Source organism: Papilio machaon, chromosome Z (genome assembly GCF_912999745.1).
Source record: "Papilio machaon chromosome Z, ilPapMach1.1, whole genome shotgun sequence".
NCBI classification, from domain to species: domain Eukaryota; kingdom Metazoa; phylum Arthropoda; class Insecta; order Lepidoptera; family Papilionidae; genus Papilio; species Papilio machaon.
This window is the reverse complement of record NC_060016.1, coordinates 3,393,727-3,415,619: the sequence shown is the minus strand read 5'-3', so window position 1 is coordinate 3,415,619 and position 21,893 is coordinate 3,393,727. Positions and strand designations below refer to the sequence as shown.

General features: G+C 34.0%; 1 protein-coding gene across 1 annotated transcript in view; it reads right to left on the bottom strand.

Annotated features, from left to right (window-relative positions):
• The window catches only part of LOC106719757, a 96,267-nt gene extending 75,726 nt beyond the window's left edge, over nt 1-20,541 (bottom strand). The window contains exon 1 of the mRNA XM_045686097.1: nt 20,029-20,541. Within this exon, the coding sequence (XP_045542053.1) occupies nt 20,029-20,506 (478 nt within the window). The 5' untranslated portion in view covers nt 20,507-20,541. The remainder of the gene's footprint in view (nt 1-20,028) is intronic.
• Nucleotides 20,542-21,893: the final 1,352 nt, after the last annotated feature.

The window sequence follows — 21,893 nt, the reverse complement described above, 5'->3', positions numbered from 1 at the left end:
GATTAATTAGTGAAGGAACCAATGTTTATTCTATGAATAAAAAAACTTAAGTCTTCACAAGAAGTACATATTATTTCTATGAATTTTCGTTATATATTGTCACGTCGTTGCCATGGTGAAGTAGCGCTCATTCGTCGTTAACATACTTACTATAGCAAAAAGTGTCGTGACAACTTTTTGTAAGAATTTTTTCCGTCTAGCCCCCTTTCACAACGCGCGATAAGGAACTTCGTTCCAAATATAACGCCAAAATTCTCAAAACCTATGAAAATTAGACAACATGTTTTAATACGAGTATTACGGCAGTGGAAATTTACGGTTATTATTTACATTGCCATGTCCACAGATATAACTAGACTGTTCTTAATTAAGTTATGTCATCATTGTTAACTTTTAAATCTATATCCATTCTATTATTGGTATAGACAGATACACGGAATGCAATGAAATTCGATCTGCCACACACCGTTTATGGCCACTGCATACTTGCACGCTTAGCAACAGAAAACTATGCTATTATTGTTATAATACCAACCGAATTCCATCTTAACGTTATCTATAACATGATCGTTAGAAGAACACACCTTCGCAATAATTTGAGTTGACGATTTTTTCAAATATTCACGTGTCCAACATTGAACCTGTTACTATCCATCGGTTACTAAGTCACGTGTTATAAATAAAGGTATTGTATAAATTAAAATTACAAACCCTCGTTTGACATTTACTATCAAACCTATATTTTTTATTTGTAAAAATCTTATTTCCAGACATGTAAAAACAACAACTATTGAAAATGTCGCTTAAGTTTTTAAAGCATGTATTTATACTTATTCTTTCTATCGCCCGCGACTCCGTCAGCGCAACATTAAAAAAAACTTAATAAATAGCCTATGTGTTCTTCGAGACTGTGTTCTATATCTATGACAAATTTCATCGAGACTCGTAGAGCCGTTCTGGAGATAACTTCTAACAAACATCCATCCATCCATCTAAACATTCACATTTATAATATTAGTAAAATTATAACATTAGTAAGATTTATAAAGTACTTATACCAATCGTAAAAAATCTCTGTTTTTTTTTTCAAAAAAAATGTGAAAGATATGATAATATTAATATAACTTTATACAATTATAGCAACAATGAAAAATATTTATTTACAAAACTTTAAATCTACTATACCTACATATAAATATGTCTACTATTATTAAAGATGTTCTATTCATTTGTCGTTCTCTGGTTGAAGTTCTGCTGGCAATATTTTACTAAAGATTTAAGTCACGTTGCTTTTACATTTTCAATTTCGTTAAAGTAATGGAAAAAGAACTTTCAATCTGTCGATGCGGTACATTTGAAACTAACAATAATGTCGACTATTGAGTTTACATTTTAACATCTACTCGATTGCATTGGTTTACGGAATAAAGCCGTTGAATCAGTTTACGAAATATTTATTCTGAATTTCGTTTTCATTATTCTTGTTTTCTTATTTTATGTATTGTTTTATTATTTGCACAGAAATATACTAACAACAGGTGTGTAAAAATTTATAACTTTCTACAAATATTTTGGCTAATTTAGAATATATAATGTTACTTACAGTGGAATATTTTTATGAAACAACCTTAACTTTTCAATGGCTTTGATGTATTTTATCGTACAATAAACATTTGTTTATAAAGTAAGATGAAAAAGAAACAAAGACTATTCATAGTAGAAAAGCGGCGATATCGTCTCGCCATTTCTCATTTCCGACATTGACGAGTGAAACTACTCGTAGGTATTATGTATAACATTATGTATTACTGTATTATGTATTTCTGTACTGATTTATTATATACTCCTCGTACTATTATACGCCTGTATTAAAATGATAAAAGAATTATTAATTAAGATTTTTCTAATACGAGTATAATGAATCACCATCGTCATCATCATCATCTTTGCCAAGTAATGATTAACCAAAATTTACTAATTGGAAATTGCATATATGCTAATGCTATTTACTTTATTTATATAATTACACTTAAATAGAAAAAGTATTTCATTTCATTTTATATTTACATTTTTAAACAGTATCTGTAATACTTAAATCATCACAAAAACACGTTACTTCTCTTAAGAGTTTTTGATTTTAGAAACAAAATTGAAAACTTTTGAATGAATGTTTAAATTCAAAATAAACGCGGGGCAAATCACTAACGAAAACGTTTGCTAATTGAGCGTTTGTATTTCCAATTTATTCGTTCAAAACACATTTTACTGATTTATCTCACGATTCAAATATTACATCGATCATTTTTATTATAAATAATTGCACGATGTTGAGTAAAATTTGTAGAAAAGTTGCAAAAACAATTTGATTGATAGCTTAACCTTAGCCAATATGATTTTTCAAGTGCTTTGACAGTTCAAACTCAAAAATACCCTGTTATGTAAACAAAACCAAAGAAAACTGTATAATATTTTGATGAAAGCAATAAGTGTGACCCAATTACAACTTTACGAAGAAATCACATCGTCAACTAAAATATTGCCCTCCTATGGTATTGAATTATTTTCTCTGGCGTCGGAACTGTTGACCGTTTCCTTGTCCTAGTTTCCGGAAACTATAATATATCTATCTTTAATATTGATAAATTGAATAAACGTAATATTGCCCCCGGAATTGCACACATTTTATTTAACTCTTTACGAAATTCAATATGATTTAGATTAGACTAGTTTTTAAAATTTCTTCGGAAATCAGGTATCTTTTGAATATTTCACCAACAGTGCCAAAAAAAGGTTATAAAACATGTCACCAAACCTCTCGTCTGTCATGAATAAGTGACATCATATTTTATTATACTTCCGGTTAACATTGGTTTCAATTTTCTCAATTCGTCATTCACAACTGTACAAAGTCGAGTGAAACAATAAGAAAGTTTTATAAATATCTCGGAATCTTTAACATCGCAGTTTACTTTTAGTTGCTTAGGGTTAAGTGCAATCTGAAACTAAGCACGTATAAGCAAATTATGCTATGATTTTCTTAAGGAAAAATGTTATCTTTTATAGCACAATTTATATGAAAGCAATTCGGTATAATTAATTACCAATACTCTTAGTCGAAATCTGAACTCATAGCATTCTGAGATAGTGTAGCTTCCCAACAGTGAAAGAACTTAAAGCTACTCAAGGCTAATAAACCAACAACCAAACAATCAAATCTTTTCTCTTTATAAATTAGGATAGATTAAACCATCTTTTTAACTTTAATTGCAGGTCTTCTTCGCCAAACAGTTGAATAAAGAAAAATTTAATGAAATAAACTACAATACAGACAAGTTTAAAAATACCTTACACGTGAATATAATAAAGATAAGCAAAATTTCGAAAATTCACTAAAGCTAAGGTTCACAATAAACAGATGGAATGATATATTTATCTCCTAACAAGATCATATCCAGAACACGAGGAGAAGCATTGAAAGCCAGACAAACAAACAATAGTCTTTACTACAACAATGCATTTGGAAAATATTTTAAGCATTCTATTTAACAAAATCATTTTTAGACTCTGCGCAGTTCGTTCGCTAACGTGTGGTATAAATTAAACGACTGACGAATTCTTTTTATATTTATAAAACACAATAATGTAAAGAAATTTAAAATTTTTTACTAGAAAAAAATAATTCATTTTATTTCTACCATATGAGTAACTTGAATGGATGAACAAAAACGTTTTTAATTCTACTTCTTTTCAGCCACGTAACGTCCACTGCTGGGCATAAACCTCCCAAAGATAGCCACGATGATCGGTCCTCTGCAACCTGCATCCAGAATACTCCCGCAATCTTGACCAGATCATCGGCTATCTTTCGGGGGGCCTGCCCACGCTGTGTTAACCTGTCCGTGGCCGCCGTTCTGCGGGCAATATGGCCGGCCCATTGCCACTTAAGGTTTACAATTTTTCGGGAAATGTTGGTTACCTTGGTTACCGTATCTCGCAGAAAGATTCCGAGCATTGCCCTCTCCATTGCCCTTTCTGTGACTTTGAGTTTTCTAATATTGCCCGCAGTGAAGGAACTCAGTAGACCGTAGGACAACACTGGCAGTAAACACTGGTCATAGACTTTTGTGTTGATTTCGTTTTTAATTATTGATTAAACATCATACAAATAGGTTGGTAGTGTGAACTATTAGTAGGTACCCTCTCCTACCCAGCAAATAATAATTGATCGAAAATTTATTTATATCGAAATACTAATTTCTGCGCTTCATTTTAATTGAATACTCAAGCCTTCAGTTACAAATTAAAACTGGGCTTAATTAACTATATTTTTGGTTAAATCTTTTCATTTGTTAAAAGACAACACCGGTCTCAGCTGGCGGCAAAGCTAACTCGTTTCTTTCAGTCTCCCTACATTTTAGTTAAACTAGTTAAGAAATTTTAACTTAAAAACAATTCACAATTTACGTCTTAAGTTTGACTATACCTAAATGCTGATTTCAATAACTTAACATTTAAAATTGATTAAATAATAGTTATTATTAAAATTAAAAATAAAAGCCGACTGAATTTGTTCTTAAAACGGAACGCAATCAGATATAATATAAATTGAATAATCCTCATATTTAGATTATAGAACTTAATACAGACATAATTACAAGCAAAAATCATTGCTTTCTATATTTGCATTATAATTGCGATTATCTAAAGTAAATGAAAAATTTAAAATCTTTACAATAATGTTACACGGAACAGCTGAAGGAAATTAATGCTAAGTAAACATTGCTTTGAGAAAATGTTATGGGTATTATTACAATATCGCATCGTACCTTGAACACTTTATCCAAGACACTTGCACAAATACGACTGAAGAGTTATTATTTAACCGTGAAAACAGGCGTGCAATCGCGTTAATTGCACTTGTTAATGAAGTTTTCTTTTTCGTGATGATTAACACCAATTAGTACCTAGATATTAGGAATGCCGATGTAAGTACGAGTACATGTGTTTTGATATTAATAAGCCTAGAAATTCACTACACTTACCCGCTTGTATTATATTACCATGTACAGTATGTATAGGATATATGTATGGATATGCATCCCTTGCTTTCTCTTTGACAAAAGAATATAAACTACTATATGTATACAAATGTCGAAACAATCAAAAGCTAAACTTATAATTAACTACATGTGGCCGCGATTTCGTGCGCGAGGAATAATGTCTTTTGGTAGGACTTTAAAATAATAATATATATTTTAGAAACTTTAAATATTTATTTATATTGCATACATTTTAACAAAACTTTTTTTGCATTCAAAAGTAGCATATAGTGTTAGGGTGAAAGCGCGACAGAAAGACAGGGTTACTTTCGCATTTATATTACTATTTGAGTAAAGATTTAACAGTATATCAAATGATCGTTTTATATATTATTTTTAATACAACATAGCTGAAATAAACGAACTTGTCTTAAGTTAAACTTTGTTAAATGATGTAACCACATTTAAACAGAGCGAGCGTAATAAAATAACTAGGTTAATGAAATTCTTGACAAAAAGTTTTGACTTATCATTGCCGTGAGACTATAGATAAACATAATAACCTGTATGTATTGTCGTAAAGCAATGTTGTAAAGTTTAATCTGTACCCATCTTAGGCATCCTCAAAACACCCTGCCAAAGTTTTGTTACAATCTTAATAAGAATGTAGCAACGTTTAATATCAAATGAAACAAAGCGACCTACAGTCGTTGATTTTCCGTGAAGTTACAAAGGACGTCACTCCATTTACTGAGAACTTGTCCTACAAGCAAAAGTTTCTTACTTTAACTGTTTCTTTACTAGTTTCTTAAAAGGAGTTTTATTTACTTCGATTCTACATCAGACTGGTAATAAATTTTTCTATTTACACGTAGATATTAAATTGATTTAATTTTATATCAACAAAAATAATTATAAAATAAATATTACTTTATCATCCGCTATTTTGAGGCTATTTTATCGTTAGATAGCATATTATAAACGTCATTTAAAAAAAAAATACATAAGAATTTCTGCAGTACCTCTACCGTGCGTAAAAAATACCAACAAATATCATACAAATTTTGTCGAACACGAATACATTCTTACAACTTACGTGACAGTACAGTGTAACTGACAGTTAAAATGTTATCTACACACGTAGGTTTTAACTCTACAGTTCCAATGTTCAGTTAAAAATATGCAGTTAAAACTGAATGTGTGTAGCGGGTTTAAAAATGAATATTATCGTCACTCTCATAACTTTGAAAAAACAAACACAACAATATTAATTAATAACACTTAGGTAGAGTTTCAAGTTAAAAATTTGAATTTAAAATGTTAAGCTTACCACGTGAATTACCACAAATATAGATTTCTGATTATCGGCGATGATCACATCATAGTTCCCGCCGCCCCCATTGTCACACTATAGAAAAACCGCTCGTTAAACTGCATCGACTACGTTAAAAACTATGCTTCCGCCATAATAAAGCAACAATTGAAACACAATATTATTGCACAATATTAAATTGTCAAATTAGTTTGTATAAATATAATTTATACTGCCGGGAATATTTTCACGACCTACTTATAAAGTAGGTCAACAAAATAATACTCAACTATCACTTTCGTTTCCCTCAAGTAACTCTTCGAATTTAAAATCTTTTGAATAAAACATAAAAAAATATTCATATAAATACTGAGAACTTAAGACAAAATAATTTTTTAAGTTACATAATTTTTCGTTACGATTTTTTAATAAATAAACGTTAGACCTTTTATTTTCATTAAACCAAATGCGATATATTATTCAATTTACTTAAAAATACAATTTATGAATAATCTCGATAAAATTGCCTGTACTTAAGTACAAAATTATCCTCTGGTATTTGTTTGCTAAAAAGGTAACACGTTTCTATAAAGCTGTACTTCGAAGACACATGCTGTGACGTTAATTATGTGTTCATGTCACCGGCAAATCGTGGACGCTGCTTACTAGTACTTTGCCTAGGCGATTTGTAAAAGTTCTGGATACACATATCGACCGAATTCATTCACAACATGTTTTATTATTATTAGTAGCCTCATACAGAAATTACAGCCATTAAGATATCACCTTTAAAAGTATCTCAATTTAATCAAATTTATGAATGATAGCTGTCGACTTCGTCCGCGGAATTAAAAAAAAAAACTTAATTAGTAGCCTATGTGTTCTTCCAAACTGTGTTCTACATCTAAGCCAAATTTCAAAGACCCACTCAGCCGTCCATAAATCCAAACATTCGCATTTATAAAATTAGTAACGTATTTCGCACGATACACAATTTGCCGAGACTTCGACGGGCGGCATTCAAATTTTTCCGATGACCTACGGTTAGCTGAGCGATACACAGTGTGAAATTTATGCTACCAAATTAATTATATTGCGTGTAATATGTTTGCTTGTAGTATAAGGACGCTCGGTGCGCACTAATTGCGCCGATAGTTTTGACCTTCGCTAATTTAAATATTTAACCGCTCGGTTCTTATTACTGAAAATGAATATTTTCATTCAATTTTGTAAATATGGATTTCTAAAAATGTGATTATCATGAAAACATGTACTGAAAACTTATTATTAGTTTTATATTTGAAATAGATTCGTTTTATTTAATCTAAATAAATATTTATCGTGTGAAGAACGCTAGTATCACAAATATAGTGAACTCAAAAAATCTCTAGAAAATCATCGCGTTACGTAGCAATCCGCTTTCAGTCATTTAATAATTACTTAACAATCGCTTAGTACCGATTTATAAGACTAAGCAGCGCCCTTAGTCGCTCTGAGGGAGGTTTATGAAATTAATCAACGCGTAGTAGTTTCAAAATTAAATATTAATTTCCAATTACGATGCTATTTCTGAATTGTATAACAAGCTACGGTATCAGTTTTAAATTATTCAAATTTAATGCACGGAAGATACGCGCTCATATTTACATATACTGTTCAACAAAATAAGGTTATTCATAATATTTTGAAGAAAATGATAAATCGAAAATTATTATTTCACAATGTTAATCAGTTTACGTAAATGTCACGAGAAGGGATTAAAATTAAGAAAGAAAGGTAATCTTTTTCTACAGAGGATTCTAAAATTTGCAACAGTGATAGAGAAACTGTAAAGCAAAAGGTTTTTTTTTCTAGATGGGTTAAGTCAGAGACTTTATTTACAGCTTTCAGAATTTCTATATTAAAATTTTACTTTGTGTTTTAAAATTATTACTAAGTGTGCAAGTGTTGTGTAGTGCAGTGTGCGGCATTCTCTCTACGTATGAAAACATACGCACAAAGAAGCCGCACTATGGCATAGCATTTTCTACCGCAACACTTATACTATTATTTTTTTTCCAGAACGTGTGTACCAACCAGTACGGCTCTGGTTCGGTGCGTTCCGGACTCCGGTGGTTGACCGGTGTCGGCGCAGACTTCTTCCCCCCACTGGGGAGATAGGTAAGTTTACCTTTATATTTACATTTTTATTTTTCAGCTTTAATTTTGTTGCTGTTTCGGATCCGGTTTCGGTTCCGGGTCTCTTGTCGGCACCATAGGCATCAAAATTTTTGCATTTCAAATTATCGTCTTCCTTCCTCGGATCGGAATACAGCGCGGCCAACGCGGACCCCATAGGCCCGCCCTCCACAAATGTTTGGTTGCATGGATCACCATGCAACCCCACGTTTGTTGCCATTTCTTTATTTATTTCCTTTTTGTGGTCCGCACCGTCTTCGGATCGTTGGTCTTTTTGGTAGCGAAGGCACAGGGATGCTCCGGCCGGAAGCAAAAGGTTAGAGGGGTATGGCATATACGGAAAGTATTAAGATTGAATGTGGATGGCAACAAAAGTAGAGGAAGACTGTAGACCGTGAAGATGGATTGTGCTAAAGGTGGTTTGCATAGGAACAGTGTGAATACAGATATGATGGCTGATAGAGATGTATAAGAAAAATGGTACATAACGTTCGATAACCTTCCGTAGGGAAAAGGGCAAGAAGATGGTGATTATGATCGCAATTCTTATAACGGTTTCATTTGAAGCAAATGAATAAATGTTAATTAAATACCTTCGATTGGCAAAATTGGTACTAGATCGATAGTTGGGTTGGGTCGTTGAGATACTCAACAAGATGTAACATTATCTTAAAATGAAATGCTTTTATTTAGCATGAAATCCAAATGCGAGTTGAGAGGCACTCAAACACGTCAAGACTATTCTGCAGCACTGTATAAGGACCGCTTACGAGGAGTGCAAGGAAACATGAAATTACTAAAAAAAATTACTTTACTATATTTACTTTATAAAATCAGTGAATATTTTAAAATAAGAAAATCTTTTTAGAAGTCTAAGTAAACCATTTTACATAGACACATTTTGTGTTGCCATGACAATGTCAAAATAATGATTTTTTTTTTTCTTTACATCAGAATCTATTCAGTGGTTGAGGACAAACATACAACCTTTGATCTTTCTTGATTCAAAAATAGAAGAAAACATGTCAAACCATCCCATAGAAAAGGAGAAAACGATATTCTTAATCAAAGGGTATCGTTTTATTGATCGACGTTCAGTACAAAAGATTTAAACGTTGTTTAACAGACGTCGTTGATCAAACAAAGTATTGAAAACGTCTTAATCAACTCCCACTACTCGTATATCTTAATTATCCTTTACGAACGAAAAGATTAAAGAGATAATGTTAACAATAGCACAATTAAATAATAACGTTTTTAAATAAAACTACGTAGCTACTCTGAAGTCATTTTTGTTACAATCTCATGTACCCTCCTTTTACTTAATTGTCGCCCTAAAACAAGGAAAGTAAGACTCACTGCAGTCGAATTCAATTGTCAGAGTATTAAAGTGATAATCTTATACAAATTTTGTCGATGACGTTACGAATACTTTTTCGAAAACTTTCGTGCTAGGCACCAATTCTTAGATTTGGCTATATTCGTAAGTTTCAACTATAATCTACATAATTTCAACTGATGATTTACAGATAAAACTGAAGTTGTGTAGCGGGCTTCATAGGTTTGAAACATGTGATAACTTGAACACTTTAAAGGCACGATGAAAAGCCTTTCACGGGAAACATTGTATTATATTTTTCCGCTTTTTTGATCTCAAGTTTACATTTTTTGCCACATCTTCATTTTGAATATTATGCGGTAATGGCTTCCCGACTAGTTTTTAATAAAATAAAAAATAAACTAAAAGAGCTGGAAAAGTGAAAACGGGGTGAAACGGTCGGCTAATAATTTAAAGTACTGCGGTTGTTTCTCGTTAACAATGGTACAAAACTATAATGCGACATTGAATTTTCTCAGTTTTTTCAAATTATTTTTAGACTTTAGAAAGCTTTTCTGATACTTCTCGTATAGCTGTCACGACTTTGTGCACGTTTAATAAAAAAATATCATTATTTTTATTATGAAATTAAAATTAAATTAAATTAAATTAAATGTTATTATTTCTAATTCCATCACTAACACTTACCTCTTGGTTTATAAGTAAAAAAAATAATATAAATGTAAACATTTGTAATCTTTAGTGTATTAAATTATCGGTGATTTTTTATGATTATATCTATTTTAATCCACGAGCTTTACTCGTATCCTAAAGCAAAATGTTAAAGAGAAATTGCTGTTATTCTTTTGAATGAGCAGCTTTGAGGAAAAGGTGCGATGAATAGTTTCAAGTAGAAATGCGCTAAATAAACTATTTACTGCTTTGATGCATTTATAACATAAGAAATATTTCTTTACGGTTAAATCTCATTTACAAAGACAATGAAATTTCTTAGAGCTAACACAAATTAAAGTTAAATATTTAATAAGTGTACTTTGATAATGTATTCTCTAACACAAATACGATCTAGATGAATAAAATAGAGAAATCAGAAAAATATAACTGTAGTAAGTAATTTCGCTATGCGTTATTAGCCGAGAAAAAATGTAACCCAGTCACGTAAATATATTGGGAATTCATAATTTCATTTAGTGTGGTTTTGTTTATAGTTTGTTACTTTAAAACGCCTAATTAGAAAATATCAACTTTAGCTCTCTTATAATGTATAAGTGGACTTACGATTTAGGCGGGTTACACATTATGATTCATCAGCCTATTAAGAAACATTAAACTTAAATAAGATAAATAAAAATCTAGGTCTACACTGTCTATCTCTACTTTCATCGCAAAAAAATGAGAATAGATAGGAGTGAATATGTACGTTTTAATTATTTTCGCATGATACAAAAAACATGGCGAAACTTGTGCACAAGCCACTGCTCTATATTAGAGTTGTATAAAGAGATGTACGCATGCGCTAAGCAGGGGTAGGTATAATCGAGCCTTGGACAGAATTTTAGCTTGCAGCAATTTCATGGCCCTTTACGGCGAGTTCTTACAAGGGCGGCGGCCCCCTTATTACTGCCTCCGTTTAAGATAACAAGTTAAACAGTAATTTTAAGATTAGTTTTTTTTTTACTTCTATCTCTTTTTTTTCATTTATAATAACGCATTTTTTATTCGAATAACTTTATCACTGTTCAATTAATATAAATGATAAAGTAGTAAACAAAGTAAATTGTGAAAATATGTAATTATTATACTAAATAACTTTAATAAATAACTTAAATTGTAATTCTTACATATGTACATGCGAAAGTTTAGATAAATGGATAGATTTGTTATTACGTATTTCCAGAACGCCTAAACGGATCTTGCTGAAATTGGCGTACGTATATATAAAACATAGTCTGAAAAATCACATAAGCGCGACAGCTAGTAATTAATTATTGCTTCTTAATAAAATTTTCTTAAGTTGTAATATTTATTAAAATATTTCACTAGGTTTATCCTAGCCTAGGTTTTAGTTTTAGGTTTACCTATTTCAAAACAATTAAAACTAAATGCCATCGAATAGATTTATATCCGTGTGTTAACACTATTAATGCTAAATTCAATAACAAGGAAAAACAGGTAAAGATAACACATTTCACTGCCAAGAAAGTTTACATTAACTAAAAATAGCACTTTTAGAGTTTTTATCGATGCATCGTAGTCTTTTAAGCAATGGCCGTTTTACGAGTTGCGTGAGAAACGTTAAAATGAATGTGGAATTCGTACACGGACAGCTTCGAGGTGTATGCAGCGTCCTCCGGTGAATATACTGCCGACAGCATTTATAAGCACTGACGATTCTGCTGCATTCAAAATATTTTAACGAACTATTATCGACAGGTCTAAGCTGTTCCGTGGTAAAAAAGATTTCGAAGGAATTTCTTATTATTTAAATAGGTAATAGATAGCTAATAAAAATCTTTTTTCCTCTTCTACGTAAATTACACCATTTGACATCAAACCATTGGTGGATTATATAAATTTATCCAGATCTTAATTTAATCCGAATATTCACTTCAAAAAACGTAGCCTAGATTGTAATTCTAATATTATTGCAGCAACCGAAAAGCATGGATAAGAGCTCTGCCTCATCGAGACGCCATGGCGTCGTCGCCAGCGGCGTAGGCTTGGCTACTTCTTGGCTCCTGAAATGGATGTAGAAGAAGTTGCATTTCTTTGTTATCTACATCGTAGAAAAATGGAAACGAAAAAAAAACTATGGGTTTGTCCTTTTATGGGATTATGTCCAGGGGATTTACGAAAAGATCCGTTAAATTTTCAATTATAAGACAATTATTAACAATTTCACTAATTATGGACTAGTTAACTCGATGAACTATTCCAAAAACTAGGACGGTTTTGAATTTCTATTATAAATTTCGGTATCGAAAGTTCGAAAGTCGAAAGTTTTTCAAGCGAGCGTCCGCAATGGCGTCCAGTGTGAACGAATTTTTCAAATCAGTACAGTAATATCGTAGCCTATTCAATGCTAACAAACAATAAAATCTTTCCTCTTTATAATATAAATAATAGTATAGACAAGAAAAAAATCGACGAAAGATTGTTTTAATAGTAGACAGTGGTGGGAAATTCAATCAGTCCTTGGTTGATAAAGAGGTGACCGATGAGATGACCTCTGCCGTGAGGTCACCGGCCCTGAATGTAGCTCGGAGGCAGTCAATGAACGCGGGAGCCTTGCCAGACGAACTATTGCCATACCTAGTTTAAACATGTTTCACATACTAAGGTATAAAATAACCATATCATAAAAATTAAATATAACTTATGCATAAGAACCTCTGAAGAGAATTTTAGTACTTTATGGCTGAATAAAATTACCACCAATTATTATATTTATTATTTATTTGTCATCGCCTTACGAAGCGTTCTCGGTAAAAGTATTGGTAATCAAATTAATAAATCTGCATTCATCTAACATTGCTACCGAGACAGTTTCACTGACAAAAACCTGCATTGCAAATATGAGACAAACACCAGTACGTCGTCGTCAGCTTTTGTCCCCACCGAGGAATGACTAAGCTGTAATGAACCACGCTGGCCCAATGTTTACGATTTAAAAATCATTGTAGCATATTCGTAAACAATAAGAAATTATCGCTGTTTAGATTTTAAAATACTAAAATATAGCCGTCATATTTTAAATCACTCTGTGTTTTGGAAGCGGCAAATCAACAAAAGCAAACTTTGTTAGGTTGTAGCTTAACTGTAAGGGTTGTCGGCGCCATCGATAATATTTTACAGAAGTTGTTTGTTGCGAGGCTTGTTCTAGATAATTAAGCTTACTCTTGCAGCCAACAATGAAAATGAAATGAAAATTAATCTGTTTCCTTTTATGAAACTATATTCAATTATAAAGTACTAAAAGAACATGCCAGAAGAAGAAGTTGCAAGGCTAAGTAAAATTATTTATACACTTGGCCGCAAATATACAGTGTCCTATTACTAAAAATATAAATTTTATAAGCACAACTGTTAATATAAAATTCACTTCGATATAAACATACGTCGTTGTTACCCAAATATTGAATTAAAGAATGAAAGTGTTATATTTGTCTTTTATTAGGAGGAAACAAATTTGAAAATTTTTGAGCGAACAACTGGAAAAAATGCCGCACGTTGTAAATGTTTACGTTCATATTCTGTATGTTATTTATCATCACGAGTGCGCCACTGGTTGGCGCCTTTTATACATTTGATCGGAATATTGTTTGAGAACAAACTGGTGTATGCTTTGAACCAACCTTTTCTTGTAATCGTATAACTACCAGGAATAGGGAAATTTATATTCTGATATAATTACTGCTTTCTAAAATTTTATGTTTTGATTGGAAAGGTGTAACCTTGTCCTCAATAGTAAATAGTAAATATGTACATATTTTACACAGTAAAACTGTGATTGTACACCTATAACACTCCAGGAAAGTATAGGAATCTAACGACCACTCAATCTGCTTAATTGGTCAAGCCATTTTTGTACACACTACACAACGCAGAAGACATTCGTACATACTCCCGAAATAGTCGAATTCAATGGAAATAGGCAATTATATTTACACATATCACTGGCAGCGTCATTAATTGTCATGTTCAGTTAATTAGTAATTATATATTTTTATACATAATTTGTCATTATTATTTTTGTTCTACGTAGAGGGCATTATTTATTTAACTTGTATCCCCTCTACGCTATCCGTTGCTATGTTCTACGGCGCTACGTAGCACATAGCAACTAACTCTCAGTGTCTGTTTGAAATTGCTGTCGCTCTATTAATTGTTAATTTTCTTTTTTGTAAATTTATCTTTTACTACTAATTTATAAAGGAAAAATACTAATATACAACCGGCTAAATACATTCATATTTTCCCGTAAAACAATTAATTTAGAACTAATTCTAAAATAAAATCGGAAATAGTACTTAAAGTGTAGAGTAGTTAGGAAACTATTGATTACTTAGAGAATATCATCTAAGTATCAAAATACTGGTAAATAAAAATGTTACACCCTGGGCAATATTGATATATTATGTACTTGGTGTCAAGTTTACGTTTTTTTTTATTGTAATGTTACTAAATTTAGTCTCTCAAGTAATATGACAAAAGTTATGGTGATTGACTTTTTATTATTTTTTTAATTTTCGTCAATGACATGCACATCAATAGTTGACCTCGAATAAGATGCGACTGTGAAATTGATGTCACTGGGTTAGTCGTAGACGCCGCTAAGTGATTTGCCCTCGAACTTGTCTATATACCTATACTATGCACATACCGCAATGCATGCCAACGTTCATTCTCTTCGTAAAGATTTCTTGAATAATGTACCAGTTTAATTAATTTAGATATTTTAAAGTTATGCGTTATTCAGACCTTTTTTAATTAATCATTATAATTAACCACTTTTATCATTATGGAAGTAAAGAATAATTATAGTTTACAAAAAGATCAGTACGCAAACAACATATTTTGAAAATTATTAAAAAATCTTGCTTTAGAATTACGGAAAAACATATATATTAGGTCCTTACATATGAAATTGGCGTTTTGTATGGGAGGAACAAAAAGTCGAATATTTTTTAATATAATATATTTAATTAATCAAAGTATGAACCATTATTTTCTATGCACTTTTGCCATCTCATAGGTAGTTCATTGAACCCTTTACTAAAAAAACCAGTCGGACGGGAATCAATAAAATCTTTGAAGGCGATTTGGACTACCCCATCGGAGTTGAATTTTTTCCCTTGCAAGAAGTTATCAAAATTTCGAAAAAAAATGGTAATCTGTTGGAGCAAGGTCCGGGGAGTATGGAGGATGTCTTAGACTTTCCAATTGAAGCTCTTCTAATTTAGTAGCCGTCTGTTGCGCAGTGTGTGGTCTAGCGTTGTCGTGAAGCAGCAGTGGCGTGGAGCGATTGACCAGCCTAGGTTGTTTAGCCGCTAGCTTTTCCATCATGGTTTGCAATTGCTGACAATAGACATCAGCCGTAATAGTCTGGCCAGATTTGAGAAAACTGTAATGAACAATACCGGCACTAGTCCACCAAACGCTAACAAGTAACTTTTTTGGGGTTAATTTTCGCTTGGGGCAGGATTTGGCTGGCTGGCCAGGATCCAACCATTGCGCTGAGCGCTTCCGATTATCGTAAAGAACCCATTTTTCATCACAGGTAATGATTCGGTGTAAAATACCTTCATTATTGTGCCGGTTTAGTAATGTAACGCAACAGTCGACGCGCGTTTGCCGGTTTGCTTCAGTCAATTCGTGAGGTACCCACCTTTCAAGCTTTTTAATCTTCCCAATTTGCTTCAAGTGAATTAAAACAGTTTTATCACTAACATCGCAGCCTGCAGCTAACTCGGACTTGGTTTGCGATGGATCCGCTTCCACAATAGCCTTCAACTCTTCATTATCAACTTGAGTCTCAGGCCGTCCACGGGGCTTGTTCTGCAGATCGAAATTTCCAGAACGAAAACGTTGGAACCAAAAACGAACTGTGTTTTCTTTTGCAACACGACCGCCATACACATCATTCACCCTTCGAGTCGTTTCCGCAGCCCTAGTGCCACGGCGGAACTCGTACTCGTAAATAATGCGATATTTTAAGTTTTCCATTTTTTTAAAAGAGTGACGCAAACAGAAAAAAACAGAAGAAAAAAAACAAATGAATGACGGTCATCGAACCACAAATACATGAGTCTATAGCTGTACAAATTTGAATTTGGAATTCCTTACCAAAGAGGAGAAATTCGTGATTAAAGTGGCCAGTACGAAAAACGCCAATTTCATATGTAAGGACCTAATATAAATAAATTCTAATCACAAGAAACAGTTGCTGGAATTAATGCAGCGCGGAAACCATTAAGCCTTTTCCGAGGCATTCACTTATAAGGCACAATGCATTTATTATCTACTTTTAGCCTTGAAATGAGAAACTGTAAAATATAAATTCTTATTTTCATTTCTTTGGAAGTGAATTATATTATCTTCTATTGTACTAGTAATTTTAAGAGTTCAAAAAATGTATAAGCCAGCCTGATTGTAACACTAAATTAGGGAGATGAAGGATATCTTAAACTTTACTAACTGTCCATCTGTTTAGGCCAAAAATTATACAGAAGTAAAGATTATATATTAACTACACACTAGTGGTCACCCATTGGTATTTACTTAACTTTAATTGTGTCAAATACATTTAACCGTTAGGAAAATTTTCGAATAAAAGGGTAAAAGACGAAGTTTTCATTTTACGTGTATAATAATGATAACAATAGACAAGTCATTGCAAAACTAGTGATGGAATAAACGATATTATTTGGAATTAAAAGAATATAAAACTAAATAACAATAATAAAAACTGAGTTGTAATAAACCAGAATATTTAAAAATAACTGATGAAAATTCTCAATGAAATGTGACAACCGATTGCAGTCCACACGAATGTAAAACGGCATTTACCGGTTTCACAGAAGTGAATTTCCGGCGGGGGAAACTATTCACGTAACATTTCCGCTCATATGTCAATAAGTGCTTCAAAATATAACTCTATAAACGGGATAAGCAAACGGGACGGGACACGAGAAATGCCCGTTTGTTAATGTGTTCTTATTACCTGGCCCATTTAGGTCTCCGCGTTCAGATTAAGGAACGGGGTCAAACAGAAAACGCGCCGGTTAACAACGAACCTGCTTTTTGTCTCTGCGGTTAATCGAAACTTTTTTTTTGACCCCTACTTAATATATTGTACATCTCAGAGACCTTTTGTACTAGAGATGCAAAACAAGTGAACGTAAACAACAGTACTGTCTTTCAATCCCATTTACTCATAGGTTTTTGGGCATTTAAGGTAAAAATATACTAATGGAGGTGAGATATCGGTTTGGAGCTTATGTTGCTTACTTTATTTGTTGACAAGACAATGAGAATAATAAACGCCCTCTATATAGAATAAAACTGGTCCGTACATGCGTCGTATTGTATAAAACTAGACAGACACAACCGGTTACCATCGAGTTGTCCTAAATTGTTATTCCTGTCTCTAGGATGTTTTTTATGACTAAACGGCCCTTTATTTTACTGAAAATTTAAATAAAACTAATTTTGGTTAAAAAATAAGAAACAAAGAAATAATTTTATGATAACATGAATATATACATTTTACCATTCATTACAGTCGCGTTATTCGACGAGTAATCAAATATTAATTTGAAGTTCTGATTATAGATGCATTTCAGGTGCTTCTTTTTCATGTTATTATTTTTTTTATTGTTTCAAATAATAATGTTTTGGGGAATAAACAAATTATATTTCAAGTAGGTATTTAAGGTTTTCCTTGACCACAACATTTCTCACGGTGCTCCGCTCAAAAATAACAGAGGTTGTAATTACGGAATACCTTTCAACGCAAATGAAACCGGGATTTTTGTCCTAGATACAAAACAAGGTGAATTGGAGCGAACTAGCAAGCTATTTGCTTAATGTCATAATCTTGTCAAATAGTATTTTTTATACAATAAAGGGGTTCAATCATTTTTAAAATTACCTTATAAAGTCTACCTATGTTGAACTTGGTGTCTTTCGTTTTTGCAACGTTTACGTTTACCGTCAATCGTTTAAAACCATTAGTTTAGACAGCTCACTTAACTTTAAGAACACATTGATGGTCTTTTTATATCAAAAGGTGACAAACGAGCAAACAGCCACCTGTATTCGCCGCAATAGCGAGGCGACCGTTGCCCATAGACATCCGCAAATGCAGATGCGTTGCCTACCTTTAATCAACGGAGAAGGGAACACCCAGAAAGAGGATATTTCCCCTTCCTATGCGTCCTCTTTTCCGTCAAATCCACAACCCCTTCCCATCCTTTTCTAATAGGAAAAAGGTGGGAAGGGAAAAAGGACTAAAATTAGGCCTCCGGGACTACACTCATCAGACGAAACGCGGAATTGCTTCCACTTCACGCCTTCTGTGTGGTCGTGGTATTGCACCAGTCCACCGAGCCCATTCGTGCGTAAAAATCGACCCCTATTAATAATAGTCTGCTAACTTTAAGCATTGCTAATTCTCACTCTGTCTTCTTCTGTTGACCTAAGTCAGAATGAAAAATAACACACTATAGCAGCTATTTTAAGTTGGCGGACAATTATGAATAAGGGGGTTGATCTTAAAAGTAGGTTGGCCATGGGGGTCTGAGGTAACAGTTCATTTTGGAATAGGGGTGACTTGTCCAAAATAGTTTTGGGATCCCTGTTCTAAACTATATCAAGATCAGTTGATCAGGCAGATTATCTTGCCTTATAAAGAAATATGCCGTCGCTTTACGATCAGGATGTTTGGAACAGTTTTTTGCGTTTCTATTACTTTCATTCAAAGTTCATAGGTAAATTTTATGTCATATGAAATGACATAGTATTCTCGGAAGTCTTTCTTTAATTGTAAAAAGAAAGAAAAACAGAAAATGCTATAAATATAATGTTAACAAATAACAGACCTTTTTTATTTTTAAAGGGTAAACTAGGTATTTAATGTAAACTATTTTTGATTATAAACTTTTGGTGTTCTTCTCTGAAAACCTAGAAAACAAGAATGTGCATTTTCATGAGATCGCTATAGAACCTACAAAGACCTCAACTGACGCGTATAAATTTGTGACAAGCTACCATCGTTAGCGTAGCGCGTATTTTCGCTTCAGCCTTTTTAATTGCATTACGTTTATTACATTTATTATGATAACATTAAACGATTTTGCTCAGGCACGCGAAGCATTGACATTAGCGCATTCGATATGAACAGTCGCAGTGCTTTTCCAACACAACTCTAATTGTGTCAATATTTTTAACCCCTTAGTATGAAATAAATAACATTTAATTTTATTTAGCCGGTTACAAGATATCGGTGACATTCAGGTTATAACTAGAATTGTGGCGGAAGGACGATAATGCGGTGTCAGAAACAACGGAACTAGTAGTGGAACGAGATATATGATACAGCCACTGAACAAGGTCGAGAAGACGTTCGCCCTTGGCAAGGACGTTGATGTATGACTCACCAAGTGGCTGGTGTAGAGCTGCGTGCGCGTCGCAGTCAGCACAGATCGCAGACCGCAACATTCGTTCTCGCTGCAGCCGACGCAGCAGCTGCAGGTGCTGTGGCGTGAACACCGTGCCCGAGCGCTCGCCGACCAGCAGTACGTCGCCGGCCTCCCACCACGCCTGCTCCCGCAGCGTCCCATCACGGTTGAACAGCCCCATGTCTTTGTAGCCCTCGGGCGGGCTGAGGGCCCCTGGTTCCTGCTCCTGATATCGCTCGCATGCACCGCATCCCGAGCAATCTTCGTTTTCATCCTCATCAGAATATCCGCACTCGTCTCGTACTACAATAATATAATCAGCTTCAAAAAATTCGTTTGCACTCTCATCAAAAACAACCCTGTTTTTTTTGGGTTTATTTCCTTTTTTGAGTGAAGACTTTAAGTTTTCGTGATCCTTGTTATGGCGCGTATCACGAGCGGCGCGGTCGCCGCGCATCGTCGCGTCTTATCACGGCGCGGGTGAACGCCAGAGTGCCGGAGTGGCCGAGTGCCGGATAGCGGCGAGCGATGAGCGGCGAGTGGCGGAGTGTCGGAGCGGCGGAGAATCGGAGAGGAACAGAGTGCCGGAGTGCCGAAGCGGCGAACAATCACGGCGACTACCGAAGGCGGGCGGCAGGCGATTCGTCGTCGACGACTGCAGCGCCGCGACCGCCCTATCGATCGCTACGCCGTCAACCCGCGCCACGACGCCCGACAGCGTGACGTGATGCCGCCACGCCGCCACGCCGCAAACGATGCAACACCGACACCATTCTAGACTCGCTAATAAACATCCCGCCGTGGAAAGCTTCTAGTTAAACACAATGGCAGTATGGGATATAGTAGAAAAAATCGGGTTGCGCTTAAAATTAACTTAAATGCGGGTTCATTTTGTGAACAAAGTCACCGGTTGCCAACGATGACGACTGCCTACCTTGTTTATATTAGCGCGTGTCATTATCTCCCTACCATTATACCACTTACGTGGGGTCAGCGCACCAGATTTTATAAACCTTAATGTTTTGGCTTATTTTTTATGGCGGGCCGCTGTTTGATAATAGCGCGTGTAATAAAGTTTTATTAAACTTTTTACGCCTGATGTGGCAACCTACCTTTAAGTAAGTATAGAATAGATGAATTTTAGCTATACATTATATAGCATGGCCCAATAGTGGTGTTGTGGTAGAGCGAAGTGGGGCAACCGCCCCGGGCGCCGGGCACTACGGGGCGCCGCAGGCGCCAGTTCCGGAAATAAGGGGGCGCCAGTTGTTCTTTTGGTCTCCAATTTAGAGAATTTTGTGAACGACAATCGAAAAAATAACTATTAGCTTTTATGCGTAACATTTTGTGGTTTAGAATGGGCGTATAAATATTGGCCGCCCCCAACTCTAACAAGGCCCAACGCGCCGCGGTATCGCACTCTATTCATCACTCTTCTCTACTGTTCTGTTCTGAACATATGTAGATTGTTGGCAATTCAACGAATTCCGTTTAGGACGTGATAGGGGTGACTATTTGCGATAATTTTAACTCAAACCATTTTTGAATTATCGCGTATTTTTCTTTTTTCAAAATAAGTCAAAAATACAACTTTTTTTTTTTTTAGTTTTAATTCAAATCTAATTTACCTTCAAATTTAAAAATGTGATAGTAATATATAATAATACTAGCTGTCGCCCGCGACTCCGTCCGCGCCCAGTTAATAAGCTTATATGACACGTTCGTAGATTTACCATAGCAGCGCCATCTATTGATTACTTACTCAACCCAGTCGAAAGGTCAAAGGACATCTGTTAGAATCATTTGGAGTTAACAGATAATTGTGACTGTCAAATAATAACAGA